The 18,962-nt window shown below is 41.8% G+C and overlaps 1 protein-coding gene across 6 annotated transcripts in view; it reads left to right on the top strand.

Moving 5' to 3' along the window:
* LOC306980794 (uncharacterized protein) overlaps window positions 1–6,620 on the top strand; it is a 46,516-nt gene extending 39,896 nt beyond the window's left edge. For 2 of the 6 annotated variants that reach the window (XM_079580229.1, XM_079580228.1), the window contains exons 3-5: window positions 4,445–4,497; window positions 5,391–5,428; window positions 5,499–6,620. In XM_079580229.1, coding sequence (XP_079436355.1) covers window positions 4,445–4,497; window positions 5,391–5,428; window positions 5,499–6,610 — 1,203 coding nt within the window. In that variant the 3' untranslated portion in view covers window positions 6,611–6,620. Of the gene's footprint in view, window positions 1–4,340; window positions 4,498–5,390; window positions 5,429–5,498 lie in introns of those variants that run through there. The other 4 variants (XM_079580227.1, XM_079580225.1, XM_079580224.1 and 1 more) reach the window with 3 other exon arrangements.
* Window positions 6,621–18,962: the final 12,342 nt, after the last annotated feature.

Raw genomic sequence — 18,962 nt, 5'->3', positions numbered from 1 at the left:
ATAAAAACAATAACAAAAACACCAAATGTTTACAACCTGGACACAATTCAGTGTCTTTAAGTATTAAAAGCAAGTTTGAAAAGATGAGTCTTTAATCTGGATTTAAAAAGGGACAGGTCCATATGTACATCATGCTGAGTGCTGACAATAAATGGTGGGGCTCTGTTGGGACTAAATTTGCAAATTTATAGAGCTGTGATGGAAAATGTGCTTGTGTTGCTTTGTTTATGTCCAACTCAAATACACAAAATGTCACTGTCGCTTTTGTTTTGAATCACGCTTCAAACCCGCGAATCATTTCCTGAATCAGTCACGTGGTGCGGCCGCTTCCCGAGGCTTCGAACGCCGCTGCACATGTGATCAACACACGTGATCAACACACGCATCGATACAAGCTTTAATAGACACTCCTCTAGATTACTCGTCACACGCTGCGAAGCCTCGACATGATCGGCACATCACTACATGGAGGAACATGTGGGGGAGGAAAATACAGAATTTTAAAATACTTATTTTAAATATAACAAAAAAAATCATTTTTCCTGGACAAATGGAGATATATAATTCTAATTAGGTGTAAAACAGTTGTTGGCCTTTTATCTGTTGTTATTTCAGCAGGAGAGTCAGATAAAGTTGTGTTTTTTTTTGGACTTGGAAGAAGCTCATCATTGTGTGTGTGATTAACAAACATGTTGCACCAAAAGCTGCAAGAACAAAATGAAGTCATTTTTTCCTTATAGCCAAGGAACTGTCATCAGTTACAAGACGCTTCCATAGTTACAAGGCAAAAATGACTTCATTTAGTTGTTTTGGTGCGATAACAAAGAGCCTTAAACAATAATGTATTGGCCGCTTTTCCAGATGATTAAATATTGCTTTACAACATATTTATTCACTCGACACTCAGTTGATCTGTTCAATCACTTGGGCTTTCTCAAAGTGGGCTTGAATCTTTTGTTTGGTCATTACAGACATTCAGATCGAAGACGTCGATTCAGACCTTCACAGCGTGAAAGAAGAACCAGAGCAGGTGGAGATCAAAGCAGAGCCACAGTTTCTCCATGTGTCTGTGAAGAGTGAAGAGGGAGAGCCACAGTCCTCTCTCCTCCATCAACCAGAGGAGAACAGAGAGGACACTGGTTCTTCTGACACTGACGACTCTGAGGACTGGGCTCCTTCAGCTGAAAGGCCCAAAGATCAGCTGCATGGACCAGCTCACGGGGACAACGTTAGTGACGGAAACAAAGCCAAACGCTACACATGCTCTGACTGTGGAAGGAGATATAAGTACATGGCCCAATTAAGAATTCATCAACGTACTCACACAGGAGAGAGGCCGTTCAAATGTACCGTCTGTGAAAAGGATTTTATAGAAAATAGTCATCTAAACAAACACATGAGGATTCACAGTGAGGAGAAACCTTTCAGATGTTCAATTTGTGCCAAGTTGTTTACATATAGATATAGTCTAAAAATACACTTGAGACTTCACACTGAGGAGAAACCTTTCGAATGTACACTATGTGAGAAGAGTTTTGCTGAAAGTGACCGTCTACAAAAACACATTCGCAGCATTCACGCAGGAGAGAGACCCTTCAAATGCACCGTCTGCACAAAATGTTTTAAAACAAAGAGTCATCTGAGTGATCACATGAACATTCATACAGGAGAGAAAGCATTTAGATGTTCCTTTTGCCAAAAAGATTTTAAAGTAAAGCGTTCGCTAAAACAACACGTGTTAACTCACACAGGAGAGAGACCGTTCACATGCACCGTTTGTGAAAAGGGTTTTGCTGAACAGAACCTCCTAAATAGACACATGAGAAGTCACAAGGGAGAAGGATATAGATGTGCCGTCTGCCAAACTGTTTTTAACATAAAGAGTCATCTAAGTGACCACATGAAAACCCACACAGAAGAGAAACCATTTAGTTGTTCAGTTTGTGCAAAGAGTTTTACACAAAGTTACACTTTAAAGAAACATATGCGGAGTCACACCGGCGTCATCGAGAAACTCTTCAAATGTTCCATTTGTGATCAAAGGTTTAAGGAAAAGCACACTCTAAATAAACACATGAGAATCCACACAGGAGAGAGACCTTTCAAGTGTTCAGTTTGTGCAAAAGATTTTAGACTGCTTGGTAATTTAAAAAGACACATGGGGATTCACAAAGGAGAGGCCAGCGAAGCTTAGAATTTGACCAGAGCCAAGTCTCGTCTTAAGTTCAGAAAGACAAAAGAAAAACAACTGGACACACGTTTAAGCAACAGCTTGGCTGTCCATCCAGAACAGCTTCTTCAGGCCAGACTTGGAGAGGCTAATCTATGCCTTTGTCTCTCGCAAGTTAGACTAACGGCGGCTCACTGATCTGTCTAAACAAACTGCACTGCAACTGCAGTATATTCAACATGCTACTGTTCAACAATGCAGCTGCATTAGTCCAGTGCTCAGATCTCTGCACTGGCTTCCCATCGCTCAGAGAATAGATTTTGAAATAGCTTTACTTGTGTTCAAGTCTCTTCACGGACTGACGCCTTAGTACATTTCTGACATGTTAGAGCCATAAGACCCATCATGGGCTCTGAGAATATGGGGGAGCAGAACAGGGTTTGCTATTGACACCGACTGACAAGAATAATTCCTGAAGCTTATTTTTATTTTTTTTAAACTACGTGTATTTTTTCCTGTGAACAACATTGGTCTTTGAGTTGTAAAATGCTACATGAATAAGCTTTGATTGAAAGTCCAGATTCCTGCTCCTTCTGATTCTGTTTCGTCGGTACAAGGTTCTGACCCTCACTGATGCAAAGCCTCTATCACAGCGCTGAGTACGTGTTGTGCACTGCCTGACCAGTGCTCTGAACAGGACACTACATAGAGATGTGTCCTGACCAGTACTCTGAACAGGACACTACATACAGATGTGTCCTGACCAGTGCTCTGAACAGGACACTACATACAGATGTGTGAGGAGTGTCAGGAGCGGGAAGAAAAGTCTGTAAAGCCTGTTCTTTTGCTGTGTTGTGGCAACACTGTGTGTCATGAGGTTATGAAGGAAAGGCTTATTTCAATGTTTCTTTTTCCATCCCATGTTGGGACCATAGGCTGTTCACTCTATGATTGGGATAATAGAATATGACCTACTGTCTTATTCTGCGGAACAGACGGTGGCTGTAAAGCTCCAATCAATGGTTGCTAAGCAAAGAAAAGCTAACATGGCCAACTGTTAAAGGTCTGGAATAAAAAAAAACTGTCTGCAAGGCTTTGTTTTCTTTTTTTATGTGAATCTGGATGGATATCCAGGATATACATTAACACTAGCTGAGACCCGGCCTTCGGCCGGGCCTCGCTAGTCTCCACATTTGATATTCAGAGATTGTGAGTGATTACAAAGAAATGTCCAACCCGTCACACAGTTCAGCTGTAGACCAGTGGTTCCCAACCCATTCCAAAAACTATGGCCACTATAAATGTTTGAAATTATTTTTAGCATTCATTATTTTAGACAAACAGCAATTGGAGTGTTTGATGCACCCGTGCTCCTTTCTTATAAACTACAACGACAATATGTTCGCTAAACTCAGGGAATAGAATTCAAGAGACACTGGAATAATTATGGATAAATATTAGGGGTTCAGCTCTAACGGTTTGGTTCACGGTGCAGGACCCGCGGTTTGGTGCATCACGGTAGTGAACAATCAAAAAAATAATAAGTAGGTTTTGAAATGAAATAGCCTAATGATCGTTGTTAGACAATATTTATAACCTTACAATAAAATTGGCAATGCTTTCCAAGCTGCTTTAGAATCAAATGTACCTCTGGGCTCACAATACGTGAAAGCAAAATAGAAAACAAATGGTCCAGCAGCAACGTAAAAAAAAAGAAAAAAACTACGCAGTGCAGGCCATTCGCTCGTTAAGTGGTAGTTTCATTTTCGCTTTTACTCACACGGAGGATAAATCACTCGGAGCAGCGCGTTTGATTAGAGGCTCGTGTTTGAGCAGGTTTTGGGCAATGTTTTGCGTGTACTTTTTTTCGGAGACAAAGCTTTGGAGACGGAATAAGGTCAGCACCAACCACGCACAAACTCACTACTGTCGCCAGGCTTCCAGGTGTTCCCAAACGGTCTCCCATCCCAGTCCTAACCAGGCCCGTCCCTGCTTAGCTTCAAAGTCGGTATGGGAAATAAACATTGCGGCGCCCAGGCGGCGGCCATTGAGATTGCGTTTTCTATTATAGATTCTCAAAGGCATAAAGTAACACAGTCGACACAGTAGGTGGCGGTATGCGCCATACTTTGGCGAGCAGTCCGCCATTACGCTGAAAGAAGAAGAAGAACATGGCCGCCGTGTAGCGTTAGCTCACGTTAGCTCCGAACAGAGCGACACTGAAGCCTCAAACCCTCGCCCTGAAGCGGACGGAGCCGCTGAAACATGGCCCAGGTGAAGCTGAAGGAGGAGCAGGAGCTGTGGGAGCCCGCGGAGGAGGAGCAGGGGTCAGTTTCAGACACAGAGTTTGATCAAAATGAGCCACACTGAGGAGCTGAACCTTTTGAATGAAATAATAATGACATTAATTCAAACACAAGGGCGTTGAGAAGCACTGGAACATGACAAAGAAGTAACCAGGCAGTAGTTTTACAATAAACTCGAGAACTTCGACACAAGAACAAAGAGTGGCTGCATCCTTTGGGGCGGCAGCCATCTGCTGGAAAACTTGCAACTGCGCATGTGCAGAGCTAATAATTAGTGAGGCTAACCGTTAGCATTTTCTAATCTTTTACAAAAACACGATGTAAAACATAACAAAAGTTAAAACTGTGTCCCTGAAAACAACTCTTTGGCTTGGTGTGAATGAGAGTTTGATCAGTCATTATTCTCATTATTTATTACTATGACCGTTCAGGCAGAATTGACCAAAAACAAAACAAAAGGTTAGTTCTTCATCCATGTTTACAGAATGTTGTGTGTTTGTATCAGAATCAGAATTGTATGTATTGCCTTTGTTTAAGAACAGGTTCACAAACATAACACAGAATTTAGATAAAAATAAGCTGTGAAAACTTAAAAACTATAAGGCTATAAGGGCATGTATAATGAATATTAAAACAAATAACTGATAAAAAGTAAAATATGTTAAGACAACAACAATTTGACAAAGACCAACAGTGATATTGTGTTCACAGATGTGCAGGTGTAATAAGTGAGTGTGGACACAGAGCAGTGCAAATGGCTGGAACAGGTTATTATGTTGAGAAGCTGCATTTCATTCTTTTTGCACCGCAGCAAATCTGAAGCTCAATAATCATAATCAATTTTGTATTTTAGTATTTTAGTGGTTTCAAAAATGTCTCGACTGTGTGTAAATATTTCTGTTGTTTTATTCCAGTGTGGCCCGGGAGTTCAAAGAGGAGCCAGACTACATAGGTAAGACACAACCAGGATCTCACTCGGGCTTTCTCAAAGTGGGAGATAAACTTCACTTTGGTCATTGCAGAGGTCAAGATTGAAGACGACGAATTAGTCCTTGACGGCGTGAAAGAAGAACCAGAGGAGGTGGAGATCAAAGCAGAGCCACAGGTTCTCCATGTGTCTGTGAAGAGTGAAGAGGGAGAGCCACAGTCCTCTCTCCTTCATCAAACAGCGACAGAGGAGAACAGAGAGGACACTGGTTCTTCTGACACTGACGACTCTGAGGACTGGGCTCCTTCAGCTGAAAGGCCCAAAGAACAGCTGCATGGACCAGCTGACGGGACCCAAGCCAAGCCCCACATGTGCTCTGACTGTGGAAAGAGTTATCCGACGGGCACTAAATTAAGAATTCATCAACGTTCTCACACGGGAGAGAGACCTTTCAAATGTACACTCTGCGAAAAGGGTTTTATAGAAAAGGGTCATCTAAACGAACACATGAAAACCCACACAGGAGAGAAACCCTTCAAATGTTCAGTCTGCCAAAAAGACTTTAATGCCAAGCGTTTTCTCAAACAGCACATGAGATCTCACACCGGAGAGAGACCGTTCACATGTTCAATTTGTTCAAAATTGTTTTCATATTCACGTAATCTAAAGCAGCACATGAGAACTCACACAGAGGAGAAACCGTTTGTATGTGCGTTCTGTGAGAAAGGTTTCATAGCGAAGAGGAATCTAAACGAACACTTGAGAACCCACACAGGCGAGAGACCGTTCACATGTTCCGTCTGTGAAAAGAGTTTCAAAGCGAAGAGGAATCTCGACGAACACATGTCGACCCACACGAACGAGGGACCGTTCAAATGTACCGTCTGCGAAAAAGGTTTTACAACACAGAGTCACCTGAATGATCACATGAACATCCACACAGGAGAGAAACCATTTAGGTGTTCAGTGTGTGAAAAAGGTTTCACACAAAATGCCTCTTTAAAGAAACATATGAGGACTCACGCCGACGTCACTGAGAAACTCTACAAATGTTCAGTTTGTGATCGAAGGTTTGCAGAAAACTACAATCTAAAAAGACACATGGAAACCCACACGGGGGAGAAACCTTTCAAGTGTTCAACCTGTGCGAAGAGTTTTACATGTCAACGTTATCTAAAACAACACACGAGTTTATGCAAAAGATAAAACGGTAAAAAGACACGAGGACTCGCACGAAGAAGAGGCTCAGTGGAAGTTTCACCGAGCTCCAGTCTGTGCTTTAAAAACACACAATCACTTTTTAAGCATTTGTAATGAATTAGAAAACCCTTTTTCCTCGTCATCTAAAAATTCTTTTGTAGATTCATGAAATATTCTCAATAAAATATTTATTTTGCTGATGACACTCGTTTATATTTGTCACACAAAAATCTAGAACATCTTCAAACTCTTGTAAATGCGTGACTAGTTTTACTGGACACTTGGTTAAAATATAACAAATATTTGTACAAATTACTGCAGTGTCATGTGGTGCAACGCATACCGTCACTACCTGGGAAAATCACAGAAGAAAGTTTGAAGTTTTAACTGACAGGATTCCCTCTCCCAAGCTGTCACTCTTCTTCCAACGTGATCTGTGTTCTGCCATAGGAACAGTTTAATGCTCGCTCGTGTCCTGTTTCATGAAAGCATTTGTAGATCACTGAGTGCAACGTCTGTCACAAAGCTACGTGACGAATAATGTGCTGTTTACACTCAATGACAAACTCCGTCATTTCATTTCAGTATTTTCTTCTTCTCGTGATCAAAACAAGAGATAAAAACAGCACAACAGAAACTAAGTGGAATTATCCAATTTCACCTAGTTGGATTAAAATATATATTTCTTTAAAACAAGTTAATTATTATCCGCAAATAATACTGAGTAAGTGGCCGCAGTAGCTCATTTCTTTGAGATGAGATCATTAGTGATGCAGGCGACAGGTGTGACAGTGGCTTTGTGGTTAATTATTCAAGACACTTTGATGAGAACGACTTTATATTGTGAATATAGGCTACAGAGATACAGAGATTTAACATTCTCTGCCGGTGGTGTGACTCGTGATTTTTCAATGAAAAAAATGTGCCTTGAAAAACAGTCTTAGATTGTGTTAAACTAAATGTGAGCACAAGAGGGCAGAGGCGAGTGTGATAGAGCCGGAGAAGAAGTAAAGCGTAAACAAACATGGCCGCCATGTAGCGCTAGCTCCGAACAAATCTACACTCGAAGCCTTAAAGCTTCTCCTTAAAGCGGACAGAGCCTCTGAAACATGGCCCAGGTGAAGCTGAAGGAGAAGCAGGAGCTGTGGGAGCCCGCGGAGGAGGAGGAGGAGCTGTGGGAGCCCGCGGAGGAAGAGCACAGGTCAGTTTAGACCAAAGTTTAATCTAGATCCGCGTGGATCACTGAGTAACTGGCGGCACACACGGGGTGACTGCGCGATCTGTGACTGAACACCAAAACAAAACAATTGCGCATGTGCAGTGTTAACTCTGCGCTTTATGCTTTAATGCTGCCTTCAGGTGCTCTGGTAAAAATGATCCTTTCCAGTTGGGAAGTGGAAATTACGAGTGCATTGTATTAAATATTTTACATACCTAATGGACTGAAGTGCCTTCTAAACTACTACTTTGTGTCTGATTCACTGTAAAAACAACTAAATAAATACATTTTTTACAACACGATAAGTTTGGAAGATGTTATGATATTAAAACTGAGTAGCTAAATTGCTAAATGCACAGTGTCGGCTTCATAACAATCAGCTAAAAGACATAAAAACGTATTATGGCTGCTCTCTGTTGTGTTCAAAGGTCATCTCAGGAACTTGGGCATCAAAATGATCTCCCAGTTTCTCAGTGGAAAATACGAGATGAGGTGGCGTTCATGTGCACTTTTCTACTTGTCCATGAAGTCAGCATTAATCAGTAATGAAAATGAAGGCGTCACATGCGGGACCACAGACCACCATATCCCACAGAGGCGACCAATCCAGCTTCAGACCTGGACATCTGGCTCACTTCTGCTATGGCAAGTGGAATGCCCATGACCATGAGTTAGCACAAAGCTGATTAGGGCTTGGTCTAAAAATAAATGAAACAACTGACACATTTTAAAACAATGAAATGATTCTTCTCTGTTTTGTTCCAGTGAAATGCGTGAGTTCAAAGATGAGCCTGAATGCAGAGGTGAGTTACAGGTGAGACCAGAGGTGGGAGGAAGTCACTAAATGCAAATGTCGAGTCAAGTCCAAGTTTTGAAGGTCCAATTGGTCATGGGGTCAAGTCAAGTCGAGTCATAGCTTTTGTCAAGTCAAGTCTTTCTTTAGCCGGCAAGTCACAAACGTCAGCGTAAAAAAAAGCCTAATTCTTCTTTTCAAAATGTGTTTAATCTACTTGAAAATATAAAGTGCTTACTCAAGATTTAGCAACTTTAAAAAGTCTAATTAATAATTAAATAGACACAAAATGTTAACTATATATGTTATAAATGCTCTAGTCTATGTACAACATTACATTTTAAGGAAGGGGGCCCGGGGGGGGGGGCACTTAAAAAAATGGAAGTCTTTTAAACATGAGCTGCTTTTGCTGCAGTCTGAAAGATGTATATAAAACTATATTTTTATTTATGTTTCTGGTAGTTTTTCTGTCAGTGGTTCCCCTGTTTTGCCCCAGCCTCTGTATACTCGGATTCGCCCCTGCTCAAAGTAAATCCCGCACAGCCTTCAGGTCCACTGTCACTGGGCTCTGTGGAAAAAGCCACTAAATCTGTAACTTTCCTGAGAACGCCTTAAATCACCGAAACGCCCTCAGGTTTTGTGTGATTAATCCAGCTCTTATGCATCGTCGTTCTGGAGGCTCCGGTCTGAGCCGTAGGTACAGTCACTGTTTCAAACGTTTTCATGTCCTTAATAAATGTCTCTGAATCTTCACCTCTTCACTCGCTGTAGAAAACCTAAATTATTTACTTATTAAAGTCTCTGATTGAAGTGTCCACAAACTCACAGCTAAACCACCCCTCCAATTATAAACAATAAATGATCAACAATAATAATGCACTGGTTTTATTTAGAGCTTTTACAGACGGTTGAAGTCGATTTACAATATTGTGCATTATTTATTAACTCCACACTTTTTGGGCTTTCTCAAAGTACGATATAATCTTTTCTTTGGTCATTGCAGAGATCCAGAGTTTAGCAGACACCAGTTCAATTGTTCACTGTGAGAAAGAAGAACCAGAGGAGGTGGAGATCAAAGCAGAGCCACAGTTTCTCCATGTGTCTGTGAAGAGTGAAGCGGGAGAGCCACAGTCCTCAGAGGAGAACAGAGAGGACACTGACGACTCTGAAGACTGGGCTCCTTCAGCTGCACAGCTGCATGGACCAGCTCACAGGAACAATATGAGTAAAGCCAAGCACCACACAGGCTCTGACTGTGGAAAGACTTTAGGAGTATGCAGCCATATTAAGAAATAGCAAATTTAAAATACATATGAGGACTGACATAAAGGAGTGGCCGCACAAAGCTGAGACCCGACCACAGAGGCACCACGAGCTGGAGCCCTGGGGCTTCAGTGCGTTTGTGGAGTGGACGTTTCAATGAGGTCCACGATATCCAGCTGAAACTCGGAAAATTATAAAATAATTATAAAATATCGTTAAAAGTGCATTTATTTCTGTATTCAATTTAAACTGTGAAACTAATATATGACTCACTACATGCAAAGTGAGATATGTCAATTCTTTATTTGTTTTAATTTAGATAATCTAAATTAAAATCAATTTAAATTAATCTAAATGATAATCTAAATTATGCCTAAACTTGTAAAAAACAAATAAAAAATAGAAGAAGAATATTTTGAAAATGGACTATAAGCCACACTCATCTAAATTAAAACACTTTGCATGTATTGTGGGGCCAGTCCATGCAAGGCTTTGAAATCAAACAATACAATTTAAAAAACAGGTGGCCAGGACAGGTCATGACATGACATGAGGTATTTTTTAGAAATGTATTTTTGTTTTTAAAGATAATCTCCAGAATCTTGTGAAGAGAGACTGGTTAAAGAGGACACTTTCTTGAAATGTAACAAATCATGTATAAAAATAGAATTACATTTAAATTTCATTATGTTCAGTTCCAATAAGAGCCACAAAGTTGACTCTCCAAATTTCTACAGCTGAATTTATATCTCAAACTTCAAGAAGCATTGATGACATGACAAAGAAACTGTCCAAATATGTCGGTTTGTTTTCTAGAATTATACATATTATTCAGACAAATATATTTATTTATGCCTTGTGACCCAGCGGCTGAATGTGAAGTGGCCTCGGGCAAACAGGGATCTATTGTTTTTAGGGTTTCTGGTAGGTTTTCTCTGCTATGGAACTATCTCCATGGTTACGCATATTTTCCATCCAGGACACCGTGACAGAAGCAGCTACCGGGTCACTAAAAGATCAAATATGCACTAATATCAAGCTTTCACTGAATCTTTTTCACATAAAATGTGCCATAATGCACCTTTAAAGGGACTATACGGAGTTTAAAAATGTTAAAATTAAGTATTTTCCTCCCACTACATGTTCCTCCATGTCCTAATGTATAGAATGAGCACAGACCTGTTCACCACAACTGCCTCTAAAATCCTGCACTGTCACTAAAAACAGTGTTGCTTCGGCCCGAAGTGCCGTCATGCACAAGCTTAATATAGAAGGTGCAGTTACACGTATGATCTGAGGTGGCAGTAGTGAGTATAAAATGGCTAACTTGCGTCTAGCCCCTTTTAAAGCTTAAAACAGTGATTTTTTGTTTTGTGTCAGTTTCTTTTAATGGTTTATATATTGTTTGTAACTTTTAGGCAATGCCGGCTCGGCAGTTTTATACTGAGAGGAGAGATACTGTTGTCATGCCGGCTCACCCTGCCATCAGTGATGATGATGATGAGGAGGAAGAAGAAAATGACGATGTGGCAGACCCTGGTCTTGTGCCTCTCACCTATGACCAGGACATTCCAGGCCCCTCTGCCAAGAGGAAATACGTCCGGCCCGCAGTGGAGATGCTCCAGGACAGCGACAGTGTCAGTGAGGATGATGATGATGATGATGATGTGCAGCCACGAGCTCAGAGGCCTCGCCGTAAGTCAGCAGCCAGGCCAACCACCTGGCAGAGAATTGACCTGAACAATACCAGCACTCCCCCCCTGACTACATTGAAACACCTCTTCAGTACTTTACGAGGTACTTTGATGCCCAAATCATCTGTCACATCACACATCAAACCAACTTATACGCCTCTCAGACGGACACGAACACCACCTTCACCACCAATGACAACGAAATAATGACCTTCCTGGCCATCCTCATCTATATGTGGGTTGTGGTGCTCCCGTCTATTGAAGATTACTGGGCCATGGAGACCAGGGTCTCTCAAGTTGCCAATCTGATGTCGTCGAAGAGGTTCAGACTCCTGACAAGGATGATCCACTTCAATGACAACACTCGGATCCCCGGCTCCAGGGACCGATTTTTCAAAGTCCGGCCTCTGTTCAGCCTCATCACTTCTGTCTTCAGGCGGGAGCCGCAGACCCCCAAACAGTCGGTGGATGAGGTGATCGTTGCTTATAAAGGGAAGACGGCTGGAAACCTGAGGCACTACATCAAAAACAAGTGTGGTTTTAAGTTGTTTGCCAGGGCCTCTGAGGACGGCTTCATCCATGACATGGTTCTATACCAGGGCAAGACGACCCTGGAGGCCCACGACGTCCCCCTGACACCTGCCCACACCGTCTTGGGCGCCACCAGCCAGATTGTTGCGGTCCTGGCCAGTACCATGTCCTCCCCCACCACCACAGCCATCTTTGCTGGCAACTCTTTCACCAGCCTGGAGCTCATGCGGTTCCTCCGAGACCAGAAGTGCAGGTTTACAGGGACAGTAAGGCACAATAGAATCAAAAAGGCACCACTGATGTCCAACAAGGAGATGGAGAGAAGAACTGTCCCCTGTGGCACTTGTGACCACGTTACCAGTGATGATGGCATCCTCTGCTGTCTACAGACCAGGGGGTGGAGCCCATGTCCTCAGTCATCAGGTACTGCAGTGAGACCAAGAGGAAGGAGCTTGTGAGCTGTCCTGCCGTCATCAGAAGTTATAATGCCAACATGGGGGGCATTGATAGAAGCAACATGCTGGTCCACCTTTACTGGACTCCCATGAAGTCCAAGAGGTGGTACCTGCGTCTGTTTGCATATGTCATCGATGTCAGTCTCACAAACGCCTGGCTTGTTTACAGACGGGACTGTAAGGCACTTGGAGTGAATGGCCAGTGTCTGAAAGATTTTAGAATCCAGGTGTTCAGGGAGGCCAGCAGCCAGACGCCTGTGAGATCCAGCTCATATTCATCTGTCAAAGGCCTGACCTCGAGTGCTGATGTCCCCAAGCCTGTCCGGGGACACTGCAGCCACACACCCACTGAAGCTGTGCGCTTTGACCTGTCCCTCTTCCATGCTCCTGTACGTGCCAACCGGCAGACCTGCAAGTACTGCAGCAGCCAGGGCAACGTTATCAGGTCCAATGTGTTCTGCAGGGTCTGCCAGGTCCACCTGTGCATGAAGGCTGAGCGGAACTGCTTTATTAGGTACCATGACATCGGCCTTAGTGCATTTCAATGTTGAAGTATCATCTAAAAGTGATGTTTTCATGTTGAAACATGTGTGTTACTTTCACCTTATAGGTGTTTTCCTTCTATTGTTTTATACATATATGCACATTTTGGTAATTTTGTTCACATTGATTTAACTCATTCACATTGACAAACAACAGAAATAAAGTTGTGTTTTGTCCAATAACGCTCTGGGGTTGATGGTTGAGTGTTTCAATGAGTGCCCAATAAAGGGTTGAAAAAAGGTTTGAATAACTTCAGGAAGTACTTTACAACATTATCATAAACGTGGAAAACCTGATGATTCTCAAAGTAAAATAGGAAATATATTTCTATCTATCTATCTATCTATCTATCTAGATAGATAGATAGATAGATAGATAGATAGATAGATAGATAGAAAGAAAGGACTCTCTGTCTTATACAATAAAAATAGTTGAACAATGACAGTCATTTCCGTGTAACATTTGATTTCATACCAGTGTGCAGCTAATTAAATAAATAGCTTTTTAAATGAATGCAACGCGGAAACTCTGATTTAAAGTTAAAGTTTTTTGTTTTTTTGCTGCATCAATGTTAGCCTGATAAACCACAGCCACCTTCTTCCCTGCGTGGAATGGACAGTGAAGAGTATGGCAGAGCCTGGCAACATCAATGTATCCGTGTAACATCTAAATGTGAGCACTAGAGGGCAGAGCTGAGGCTGGTAGAGCAGGAGAAGAAGCAGAGGATAAACAAATATGGCCGCCGTGCAGAGGAGCCCCGAACAGATCGACACCACTAAAGAGAAGCTAAACTCGAAACCCCAAAGCTGTTTCTAAAAGCAGACAGAGCCTCTGACACATGGCCCAAGCGGAGCTGAAGGAGGAGGTGAAGGGGGAGGTGAAGGAGGAGCTGAAGGAGGAGCTGTGGGAGAAGCTGAAGGAGGTGAAGGAGGAGGTGAAGGAGAAGCTGAAGGAGGAGCTGAAGGAGGAGGTGAAGGAGGTGAAGGAGGAGCTGTGGGAGCCCGCAGAGCTGAAGCACAGGTCAGTTTTAAGTGAGTGATCATTTAGAACAGTGGTTCTCAACCTTTTAGAGCCGCGACCCCCATTATAACCGCCACCCGGGTCTGGAAAAAAGCTGAGACGAAAACAATGATGGAAATGTGACGAAAAAGTGAGAAAACGTTGACAAAAAAGTGACGAAAAATTGATGAAAAAGTGGAAAAAATGTGACCAAAAAATGACCAAAAATTTGATAAAAATTTGACAAAAAAAATTGCAAACATTTGACAAAAAATTACAAAAAATGTGCCAAAAATGTGATAAAAACCTGACAAAAATGTGACAAAAAAATGATGAAAAAGTTACAAAAATGAGTTGAACACCAACCAAAAAATGATGGAAAAAAAATCTTATGACGTGAGGAAAAAGATCCTCTCGGTTCAGGCGAGAGTTAAGAGGTTAACCTATATAACTCTTAAAAAACAAAGAAAAAACAATGGCTAACACAAAAATGAATTAAATTTAGAACAATTAATGGCACCCTGGTAAAACAGCATGTTTGCTACAACACCATAATAATAATATTAAAATATATATTTTATCTATATGCTCTGGCGACCCCCCAAATTTGTCTCGCGACCCCCTAGTGGGTCCCGACCCCCAGGTTGAGACTGCTCAGGATTATGAGAATAAAATCAAATGAATGAGAAGAAGCAGCAGTGATACAACCATTGAAAAATGAATCACTGACCAAGATTGAATAAAGGGTAGTACTGTAAATCCTGCTGCTCGCTGCTGCGGCCGACACTACATGTTACAAAAAGACACAGTGAAAGTGTTTAGCCCACTATCTTCTGTGTCCTGTCCCAGTGTTTTTTTGATATTCTGCTTTTAACCATTTGTAACTTTTCAGAGTTTTTCAGATGTCTTTTCCTTCCCGCTTTGTGTGAGGGAACATAGCTGCATGATAACTCTGCACTGCTTTATCCAACAGCCCTCCAGTTTTACACAGTCTGGAGTTTGAACAAGTGACGAAAAAATACTAATATGATCAAACACTCGCTTGTGTCATAATTGTGAACCCAGTATAGCCTTTTTCTACCAAATGTGATCCTTGTGTGTAAAGCCGTCTCTGTTCTCTTCCAGTGTGATGTGGGGGTTCAAAGAGGAGCCAGAGTGCAGAGGTAAGACACAGGCTGCACCAGAAAACACAACTGAATCACGTCTCTGACAGTCTGATGTTTATATGTTGAAACACAATGAAAACGTTCAGACCTTGGACAATATCAAAGTGGGATTTAATCTTTTCTTTGGTCATTGCAGAGATCCGGAAAGAAGACACCAGTTCAGTCGTTTACTGCAAGAAAGAAGAACCAGAGGAGGTGGAGATCAAAGCGGAGCCACAGTTTCTCCATGTGTCTGTGAAGAGTGAAGAGGGAGAGCCACAGTCCTCTCCCCTTCATCAAACAGAGGAGAACAGAGAGGACACTGGTTCTTCTGACACTGACGTCTCTGAAGACTGGGCTCCTTCAGCTGAAAGGCCCAAAGAACAGCTGCATGGACCAGCTCGAGAAAACTATGTTAGTGAAGGAAACGAAGCCAATGGCCACAATAGTTTTCAGTTCATGAAGACATTAGGAATTCATCAACACACTCCAATGGGAGAGAAACCATTCAAATGTACAGTCTGCAAAAAGGGTTTTACAAAGAAGGGTCATCTAAACGAACACATGAGGATTCATACAGGAGAGAAGCCTTACATGTGTCCGTTCTGTGAAAAAGGTTTTATAGCAAAGAGGATTTTAAACGAACACATCAGACTTCACACGGGAGAGAGACCCTACAAGTGCACAGCCTGCGGAAAGGATTTTATCAGAAAGACTTATCTAAACGAACACATGAAAACTCACACAGGAGAGCGGCCGTTCAAATGCACCGTCTGCGAAAAGGGTTTTAAAACAAAGAGCAATCTAAACTATCACATGAGGTTTCACACAGGGGAGAAGTCGTTCAGGTGTTCAGTTTGTGCAAAATGTTTCACCCTGAATGTCACTTTAAAAAGACACATGACGGTTCACGAAAGTAAGACTGAGAAACTCTCATCTGACCTCAGTGTGGGCTGTTCTGAGGAGGTCCATAATGCAGAGTGGGGGCCAGTCAAACACTTTCAAAACATTCAATATTAGCCAATGCAAAGAAGCTCAAATCTATGCATTTAATTTAGTTCTGCAAGTATTATCTGTAAGTATCTGCAAGTTATTCGTAAATTCATGAAATATTGTCATAGAGTATTTATTTCCGTTGACACATTTATATTTGTGGCACAAAAATCCAGAAAACTTTCTAAATCTTGTATATGAGAGACTAGTTCATGTGGGGACTTTGTTGAAATGCGACAAATTATTTATTAAAACTAACTTGAAGGGATATTTCAGGATGTTTGACATTGGGCCTCATTTCCTAGTTATCCAGAGTGTTGCTGGTACCTGGAGATATTTTTTTTGTAATTCATGCAGTTCTTATGTTTGAATGTTGTTTCATGGCGCTAGGCTAGTGCTAGGCTAGTGCATGTCTATGGTATCAGCTAGCCTACATTAAAAACAGTGTGACCCGCTCCACAGAGCACCTGAGTCACTTATAACACCAGACTAACCATATAAACGTCTGTGTCCATAGAATAATGTTTGGAATATAACTGACCTGCATCACATGAATGATTGCATTTTGAGGGACTATTTTCTGGCAGATTACTCCGCCGCTGCGTAGCACCTTGTACAACCACGAAGCTGATGCTGCTCAAATATAAGGTATTTTAAATGATTCTATGGACACAGACATTTATATGGTTAGTCTGGTGTTATCAGTGCCTCAGGTGCTCTGTGGAGCGGGTCACACTGTTTTTAATGCAGGCTAGCTGATACCATAGAACTGCACTAGCCTTGCACTAGCCTAGCGCCACGAAACTCTTCAAACATAAAAACTGTATGAACTACAAAACAAGTATCTCCAGGTACCAGCAACACTCTGGATAACGAGGAAATGAGGCCCTATGTCAAAAATCCTGAAATATCTCTTTAACACATTGAGTGCCGAAAGTGAAAAAAGAAAAAACTCTAATACACCTTATGTGTGGTTTTGGGGGCTCTGTGATGAACAGAACTGAAATAAATGAAGACCAACAACTTGTGAAAAGTCACAACTGGACATTTCATTTGGGCTTTTAATCACAACGCGGCAGGAATGACCACGGCCCTGGTTAGATCATTGTGTTTTCAAAGCCCCGCCCAGCGGTCCTGCAGCAGAGAGAGGAGGATGTGAGAACAACGACCTCCGCACCTTGTGCTTCAGATCGGTCTTTAGTTTTTATCAGTCAGCCTCATTATCACGGACCAATGAGGTCAACAAGCCGATCTAAAAATAAACCCTGTGTCAGACATTCTCAATAGTCAATGTTCTTTTCTGAAGCCCCTGTTTTCAGTCACAGCTCAGTGAACAGAGTGAAATGAGAGAGACGGTTGTGTTTCATAAAACACGCAAAAAACCCAATGATTGTGATCAAAACCTGCCTCTGTTCAGCTTAGAATCTCCGGAACCGAGGCTCGTCTCCCCTTTCAAACATGTGTCCATAGTTGTAACATAGAATACGCTGTGGTTCTACAAATATCATGAAAAATGGTCTGGATTGTTGGCGCTCAACAGCTAAATCCCCAAAACAGAGCGGCCTCAATGTGTGAAATACTTAGTTCCAATAAAAGTCAGAAAACTATTGAAAATGATCTCTTGACTCTCTGCATAGCTCATGCATTGCTGTGGAGAGGACATTTGTACGGATGTATAAAGTCAAAACCTAAGGAAGCACATTGATGCAATAAAAAAGAAAGTCTCTAATTGAATTACATCTAAATGAGTGCAGTGACATCTGGTGAAACGTTTCATATTTCTGCATTACAAGTTTTATGTTGCACGACCAACGAAAATTCCTAGTTTGTGAAACTGTTCACTGACAATGGCAATAAAGTCAATTCTCATTCTGATTTAAAAAGTGTGGAAATTACAACACTATCATAATCCACAAAGGCTGACGGTTACTTAGACATTACACTGTTTTCTGGTTCATTGTTTTAATGTTTGGTCCAGCCCTTTGAAGCAACTCCTGTTTTCATATTGGACCAAACAAAACAACTTGATTGTGAAGTGCATTATATCATTTATGTACATGTGGCTTTCATGAACAGCTCTTTTCATGTCTTAGTAATAAATGGCATTAATTTTGCACCAAAATATTAGTGATTAGTGGTTATTAAGTCACATTAGTACAGCCCTCCTAGAATCCAGGCCTACATTGTGCTATATCTAAATGTGAGCACTAGAGGGCAGAGGTGAGTGTGAGAGAGCAGGAGAGGAAGAGGAGCGTAAACAAACATGGCCGCCGTGTCGCTTTAGCCCCGAAGCTTCTCCTTAAAGCGGCCAGAGCCTCTGAAACATGGCCCAGGTGAAGCTGAAGGAGGAGCAGGAGCTGTGGGAGCGCGCGGAGGTGAAGGAGGAGCTGTGGGAGCGCGCGGAGGAGGAGCACAGGTCAGTTTTACCGCAGCACGGATCCTTTCCACTTGTGAAGTGGAAATTACGAGGGCATCGGGTTCAAGTGCTTTTGTGCCGTAGCAAAGTGAAACTAAACAAAAAAACACTTAAAACACCTGCTGACGGCACCTTTAAATCATCAAACAAATAAGCATTCTCTTAAGTTTGTAGAAACGTGAATTGTTTCGGTTTTCACTGTTTTCACATCACATGTTTATGGGCCTGGTCCAAATAAATTGACTTAAAAAAACCACAATGCAATAACTGAGTTATTTTTAACTGTGTTTATCTCTGTTCTGCTTCT

Source organism: Gobius niger, assembly GCF_951799975.1.
Source record: "Gobius niger genome assembly, chromosome: 1".
In the NCBI taxonomy this organism is placed as follows: domain Eukaryota; kingdom Metazoa; phylum Chordata; class Actinopteri; order Gobiiformes; family Gobiidae; genus Gobius; species Gobius niger.
This window is presented reverse-complemented; position numbering and strand designations above follow the sequence as displayed.